Below are 8,157 nucleotides of genomic sequence, written 5' to 3' on the forward strand. Positions count from 1 at the left end.
TCTCAAAATAAAGATAAAATGTAAGATTATATAGTTGTATAAGACTATATCTAATATTCACATTTACATTTACGAACCAACAACATATAAGTTGTATAGAGAAGATGAGGGGAATAAGACTCAAACTAGATAGAACTAATTACAATGGATTTACTTTAGCATTTAATTGTACAACCACTACCCCTTTTACAACAAATTAAAATGTAAAGAATATTAGTTTTCACCACAAATTAGAATGTAAAGTATATTAGTTTTGAACAATGTTGTTGTGGAAGTTTTTCCTTTGCATGATGTTGTTGAGAGTAGTACTTGCATTGTCTAGTGAATATGATTATCTTAGTAGAATTGTTAACTATTAACAATGCCCATAAAAGCCTCTTTGGTGTTTTGTAGTGTAACTACAATGTCCATCATAGTAGGCCGTTCTTCAGGAGATTCTTTTGTGCAGAACAAACCCACACTTATAAGCTCACTAAGGCAATCAAGCTCCTTATCTTCTTCATTGCTTGTACTCAAAAGACTCTTATCCACCACTTCCCCTACTTGGTTTGGAAAACCATGAGCCACCCATTTCTGCAAGTTCATTCCTTTTGCAAACATATCGTGGGTGGGCTTCTTTCCAGTGAGTGTCTCTAGCAACACTATTCCATAGCTATAAACATCACCTTTTGTTGTGACACGCCCACCTAATCCATACTCTGCATTAAAACATCCTCATCATAAGGTTTCTAATTCACCATTTTTAATAAAAATAGAAAATGCATGACATTGTAACATATATTTGGATGATGCAACTTATTAATGTTATTAAGTTGAAACAATACCTGGAGGAATGTAGCCTACAGATCCTTTGAGTACATGTGTGGAAGTAAATGTTGAGTCCTCTGAATTTGTAAAACATATGGTAGCAATGCCAAAATCTATTAAATACCCTGTCATATCTTCGCCCAAAAGCACATTGCTTGGTTTTAGATCACAATGGATCACTTGCACAGAGTGGAGATATGCCATGCCTTGAGCAATGTCTATTGCTATATTCAACCTTTGAATCAAACTCAAACCATTTTCTACTTCACCTGTGGGATATAACCAGTTCTCTAAGCTTCCGTTTGGCATTAATGGAAATACCAAAGCTTTCATTCGATGGTCTGAATAAGAAGTTATGATTCTAATTAGATTTTGATGTCTAACTTTTTCCAGAACTTTGCATTCCTTATCAAAACTTTTTTGTATCCCTTCTTTTTCCAAATTGAGAAGCTTGACAGCGACCATTGTGCCATCATTCAAAAGTCCTTTGTACACTTCCCAAAACTACCAACGCCTAACAAGTTGGCATCACTAAATTCATTTGTTGCAATGATGAGTTCTTCATAGGAAATTCTTTGATGCCCCACATTTAAAGATGTGTTTGCCTCAATAAGAATATGTTTCTTGTGATTTTGTCTCCACAATATTCCAAAAAACAAGCACAATACAATAGTCACTATAATTGCAACAACCGGTATGATAGCTCTTTTCAAATGCGAAACACTTTTATGTTTGGGCATAGAGCATGGCAATAGACTAACCCAAGGCCCACAGAGACTCGGGTTTCCTATAAATGCAGAGGCACCAAGCTTTTTGAAAACTCCACCTTCAGGTACTTTCCCTGACAATTTGTTAAAAGAAAAATTCACTTGTTTGAGCATTTTGAGATTTTCCAATGACATTGGTATTTCCCCTAACAAATTGTTAGAGGAGAGATCCATGTCTTGAAGAATTTGAAGTTCACCGAGTGAAAGTGGAATTGGACCTTCGAGTGCATTGTAGGAAAGATTCAAGTATACTAGTTCTTCACAATTTCCCATCATACTTGGAATGTAACCAGTTAACTGATTTGCAGAAATATCTATGGCTTGAAGCATAGTCATCTTGCTTAGTTCCGAAGGCACAATGCCATGTAATAAATTGTTTGAAAGGTTGAAATATAAAGCTAAATTTGCTAGACCTGCAACCTCGGGAGGTATGTGCCCAGTTAACATGTTGTATGATAGGTCTAGCAATAGTAATTTTCTGCATTCCCCTAGACTTGCAGGTATGTTTCCTGATAACTGATTTTGAGCTAGGATTAGATAGCTTAGCTGCTGGAGACTGGCAACAGAATCAGGGATTTTTCCAGAGAGATTATTTGTTTGGAGGTCTAAGAGCCCTAAATTTTTGAGTTGGCCAATTTCCGTCGGGATGTTTCCTTGCAAATTGTTGCCTCCCATAAATAACCTCTCCAATCTTTGGAGCATACTAAATGAAGAAGGTATTGACCCTGTAAAAGAATTGGAGTATAATTCAAGGAGTGCTAAACTAGCTAGGTTTCCAATCTGTGGAGGTATTTCTTCTACTAATTCATTAGAGCCCAAGTTCAAGTAGTCCATTTTTTCAGAGAGGTGGCCTATTGAAAAAGGCAATTATCCTGTGAGATGATTAGATGATTAGAGGATAAATCTATTCGATGTAAGGCGGAACAATTAGTAAGAGCAGTGAGAATGGGCAAGCTCAGGGTGCTGCTGCTAAGCAGTTGATTATTCTGTAAGTCAAGCACCTGGAGTTTCATCAACTTACCCAACTCCATGGGCAGTACTCCACTGAGCTGGTTACGCCCTAAGTCAATCACTTGAAGATTCGTACAATTGAAGAGGGAAGCTGGAATGGTACCACTCAATTGATTACCAAACTGATAGAGTCCCATCAACTGATTGTTCTTGGCACACAACTCGGCTGGAATGTGACCTGAAAACTGGTTTTCAGATATATCCAATTTTACAAGATGGGTGGAGTTAGAGAAGGAAGATGAAATTTGCCCTGTCAGATGGTTATTACAGAGAAATATAAAGCTTAGCTGGCTTAGCATACCCAATTCCGGAGGAACACTACCGTGAAGGTTGTTGTTGCACAAATTTATGAAGTGCAAAGAGGATATGTTTCCCAAGCAGGGCGGGATTGCACCCATCAAATTGTTAGTTCCTAAGTTAAAGAATTGTAACTCGGGGATAAGGCACAGTCCTGCAGGAATGTTTCCTGTGAGATTGTTACGGGACATAGACAACCTCTGCAGACTGCGGCACATACCCACAGATGACGGAATGGAACCTTGGAGCTGATTCCGAGACAAGATAAGCATTTTTATGCGAAAGAGACTTCCCAATTGATAGGGAATGTGGCCATGAAAACTATTATTGTGAAGGTCAAGTACTGTAAGAAACGAAAGATTGCCGAGAAGGGGAGAGATTGTACCTTGTAATCCCATGCTTGAAAGATCCAGGGAAACCACTCTCTGTCTGCGGCGACTGCATTGGATACCCATCCTCCCGCAGAATTAAACATTTGGTGCCCAATTAGTGGGCAATGAATGGATCAGAAGACCGGATTGCAGACATGAATCCAAGCAGAGCCTCCTGATCAGAAGCATTGCTGAGATGAGGATGCCGAAGACCACGATTGGTTAATTGAGATGTAGAAAACACGGAAGGAATGGCAAAGAGAATCAAATAACTGAAGAACAGGGGCATTCGCCGCAAGAAAAGAGCAGGGGCAGGAATGTAACAGATCTCCATCTCCTCTGACACTGCAACAATATACCGAAATGGGTGAGAAAACCATATTGCTGAGAGTTTCTTCACCTAAGCATTTATAGGCATAAATTTGTCTTGTACTTCCATTAACAAAGACAAAGAAAGATCCCGAAAATTCAGTGGAAATCTCGTTGAAATCCTCTCGCTCGATTGCTGTTCCATAGATCTTTTCATACAGCCTTCATTTCACTTTAAAACTATCAATACTGTACTTGGCATTGGTGTGAACACGGGTTTCTGAAAATTGAAAATTGACACCAGGACTTTGAGTCAATATAGGCAATAAATAGTCAATCCAGCACTCATTGTCCAATAACCAATTCTAACCCACCCATTCAGTTATCCAATTTCTCAATTTTTCCTATCCACTTAGCACCCCATCCCCACAGGAAAATGGCGCTTGGAAACATTTACTTACTGCGAACGTTCAGCACAATATGATTAGATTGTCCGATTTGACTGAAATTATGATAAACTATGGAGTTGTCTATAATGTGATTTTTTGGAGATTCCGGTGACGGAATCCGGTGGAAGAAATTGAGGTTAAATCTTGATTTGTTGCAGTTAAAATGGTTTTTTAACTACATATTTGGATTAAGCACCCTGAAAAACCTCTCGGACGCTTTCATTGTGCAGAAATATCAAACTTGCGATTCCAATAAATTCCTGCCGGATTTCGACCGGAAAAACCGGCCAGAAAAACTTTCAAAATATCGCACTATAGACAACTGCATAAACTATTTGCTGCGAATTTTAAGCAAAATACAAATATGATTAGATTGTACGATTTATCTGAAATTATGATAGGCCAAGACTGTATTCATGAAAATCGTCCACAGGACAAATATTCCAGCACCGATCTAAGGAAAAATATTGGTCAGACCCAAAATATTTTATAAAACTATATTAATCACAAGTAAACCAGAAAAATAAACAAGTTGCATGCAATGATATTAATATAGATAGTCTCTTTATAATAATTTTAGAATGCTTTTTTTTTAATTAGTTTAAAATAAATATAAAGTCTTTCGTAAGTTAATATGGCCAAAACAACACAAATAAAATTTTTGTCAATGTAAAATAATATTAAATAATATGATTAATAGATACGAAATTCTCAAAATAAAAATAAAATGTAAGATTTTATAGTTGTATAAGACTATATCTAATATTTACATTTACATTTACGAACCAACAACATATAAGTTGTATAGAGAAGAAGAGGGGAATAAAACTCAAACTAGATAGAACTAATTACAATGGATTTACTTTAGCATTCTATTGTACAACCACTGCCCCTTTTACAACAAATTTCGCCAATGTTGTTGTAGAAGTTTGTCCTTTGCTTGATGTTGTTGAGAGTAGTACTTGCATTGCCTAGTGAATATGATTATCTTACTAGAATTGTTAACTATTAACAATGCCTATAAAAGCCTCTTTGGTGTTTTGTAGTGTAACTACGATGTCCATCATAGTAGGTCGTTCTTCAGGAGATTCTTTTGTGCAAAACAAACCCACACTTATAAGCTCACTAAGGCAATCAAGCTCCTTATCTTCTTCATTGCTTGTACTCAAAAGACTCCTGTCCACCACTTCCCCTATTTGGTTTGGAAAACCATGAGCCACCCATTTCTGCAAGTTCATTCCTTCTGTAAACATATCGTGGGTGGGCTTCTTTCTAGTGAGTGTCTCTAGCAACACTATTCCATAGCTATAAACATCACCTTTTGTTGTGACACGCCCACCTAATCCATACTCTGCATTAAAACATCCTCATCATAAGGTTTCTAATTCACCATTTTTAATAAAAATAGAAAATGCATGACATTGTAACATATATTTGGATGATGCAACTTATTAATGTTATTAAGTTGAAACAATACCTGGAGGAATGTAGCCTACAGATCCTTTGAGTCCATGTGTGGAAGTAAATGTTGAGTCCTCTGAATTTGTAAAACATATGGTAGCAATGCCAAAATCTATTAAATACCCTGTCATATCTTCGCCCAAAAGCACATTGCTTGGTTTTAGATCACAATGGATCACTTGCACAGAGTGGAGATATGCCATGCCTTGAGCAATGTCTATTGCTATATTCAACCTTTGAATCAAACTCAAACCATTTTCTACTTCACCTGTGGGATATAACCAGTTCTCTAAGCTTCCGTTTGGCATTAATGGAAATACCAAAGCTTTCATTCGATGGTCTGAATAAGAAGTTATGATTCTAATTAGATTTTGATGTCTAACTTTTTCCAAAACTTTGCATTCCTTATCAAAACTTTTTTGTATCCCTTCTTTTTCCAAATTGAGAAGCTTGACAGCGACCATTGTGCCATCATTCAAAAGTCCTTTGTACACTTTCCCAAAACTACCAACGCCTAACAAGTTGGCATCACTAAATTCATTTGTTGCAGTGATGAGTTCTTCATAGGAAATTCTTTGATGCCCCACATTTAAAGATGTGTTTGCCTCAATAAGAATATGTTTCTTGTGATTTTGTCTCCACAATATTCCGAAAAACAAGCACAATACAATAGTCACTATAATTGCAACAACCGGTATGATAACTCTTTTCAAATGTGAAACACTTTTATGTTTGGGCATAGAGCATGGCAATAGACTAACCCAAGGCCCACAGAGACTGGGGTTTCCTATAAATGCAGAGGCACCAAGCTTTTTGAAAACTCCACCTTCAGGGACTTTCCCGGATAACTTGTTAAAAGAAAAATTCAATTGTTTGAGCATTTTGAGATTTTCCAATGACATTGGGATTTCCCCTGACAAATTGTTAGAGGAGAGATCCATGTCTGGAAGAATTTGAAGTTCACAGAGTGAAAGTGGAATTGGACCTTCAAGTGCATTGTAGGAAAGATTCAAGTATGCTAGTTCTTCACAATTTCCAATTATACTTGGAATGTAACCAGTTAACTGATTTGCAGAAATATCTATAGCTTGAAGCATAGTCATCTTGCTTAGTTCCGAAGGCACAATGCCATGTAATAAATTGTTTGAAAGGTTGAAATATAAAACTAAATTTGCTAGATCTGCAACCTCGAGAGGTATGTGCCCAGTTAACATTTTGTATGAGAGGTCTAGCAATAGTAATTTTCTTCATTCCCCTAGACTTGCAGGTATGTTTCCTGATAACTGATTTTGAGCTAGGATTAGATAGCTTAACTGCTAGAGACTGGCAACAGAATCAGTCTCCAGCAACAGAATCAGGGATTTTTCCAGAGAGATTATTTGTTTGGAGGTCTAAGAGCCCTAAGTTTTTGAGTTGGTCAATTTCCGTCGGGATGTTTCCTTGCAAATTGTTGCCTCCCATAAATAACCTCTCCAATCTTTGGAGCATACTAAATGAAGAAGGTATTTTTTTTTTTTAACAAGATCGAGTACTTATGTATTATAAAAAACTGCAAAGAGCAGAGAAAGATACATATAAGCTGGAAGAAGAGTGAAAGAGGGGGAACTAAGCTGGGACGCAGCCCTGGAAGCCTTAAAGATTAGCTTGAAGAAGAAATACTGAAAAAGATGCCTGCTATACTGTCTTACAAAAATGCCATCTAATAGGCAGACTTTACAGGTCATAAGATTAACACCAAAATTGATTGACAGTTTCCTCCATGTGGTCTTCTTGTTGCTGTTCCTTTTGACTGTCCTTAGTGGAAGCTTCTGCCTGCATACTTGCTGTGATGGACTGAATGTGCTTGAGTGCCTCCTCTAGGTGTTCACATCTGTCCTGGAGGTTCTCTATTTCCTTCTTGCGTTTCTCCAATTTCTTACGTTTGGACCGGCTATCCGCGATGAAGTCTTCACGCAGGTCATTGTGGTGCTTCATGAAACGGGAGATCAGATAACAATGGTCTTTGCACAGTGCGCATGCTTCATTACCCAAGACTCTTTCGAGGGGGTTCTCGCGGGGGCCGGCCCTTCCTTGAGCTTCCGGTTGCCGTCCCTCTGCCATGTCTGCAAAACAGATTAATAGCGAGTAACCTTGCAAATAACTTTTGATATACCTGATATCTTCGTGGAGAGTCGGGTTGCTTGTAATGTCTTGCTGGTTTTCTTGATGACTGCTTCCTGAGTGAGCTGGGGCGGGGATCCACTTCTTGCTCCCTCGGAGTCTATTGGCCTCAGAGAGAACTTCACACCCAAAGTGCTTCTCGGAATGCTGGTGGAAGGGAGGATTAGGAGGGGGAATATAAGAACGAGGGAGAGGGTTTCCGTAATGATGATGTTGAGGATATTTCCGAGGTTTTGCAGAGGGGAAATCGGGTAGGAGATTTAGAGATCTCATATCAATATGGTCGAAAGGATGTATGCCCAGAAGAAGCGTGAGATTGTCACGAGGAGGGGCGGTTCTGAGGTTGTGAGGGGAGGGAAACGCCGGCATTTTGGTGTGGATTTGATGAGCGCGGGTGTGTGGACCAAGTTTGATGTCATATTTCTGACTTTTCCTGATGACCTTTGCCCTGTGATCAGTCTGGCAGCTGCCGTCCTTATGGGATGGGTCTTTCATATATTCTGGTGTTGTCCCTGACCTGTCCCT

General features: G+C 38.4%; 1 protein-coding gene and 1 pseudogene across 1 annotated transcript; both read right to left on the reverse strand.

Annotated features, from left to right (window-relative positions):
• Positions 1–348: 348 nt before the first annotated feature.
• On the reverse strand, positions 349–1,272 carry LOC149199623 (putative LRR receptor-like serine/threonine-protein kinase At3g47570 pseudogene; annotated as a pseudogene).
• Positions 1,273–4,802: 3,530 nt separating this feature from the next.
• On the reverse strand, positions 4,803–6,958 carry LOC149199624 (putative leucine-rich repeat receptor-like serine/threonine-protein kinase At2g24130). Its single transcript, XM_089399424.1, has 2 exons — positions 5,489–6,958; positions 4,803–5,362 (listed from the first exon to the last, which is right to left on the reverse strand). Exons 1-2 carry the CDS (start codon positions 6,684–6,686, stop codon positions 5,013–5,015), a joined length of 1,548 nt encoding a protein of 515 aa, XP_089255550.1. The 5' UTR covers positions 6,687–6,958; the 3' UTR covers positions 4,803–5,012.
• Between the last annotated feature and the right edge of the window lie 1,199 nt (positions 6,959–8,157).

Source organism: Pinus tabuliformis, chromosome 2_1 (genome assembly GCF_031772625.1).
Source record: "Pinus tabuliformis cultivar Carrire ecotype Pingquan chromosome 2_1, CPIR1, whole genome shotgun sequence".
Classification (NCBI taxonomy): domain Eukaryota; kingdom Viridiplantae; phylum Streptophyta; class Pinopsida; order Pinales; family Pinaceae; genus Pinus; species Pinus tabuliformis.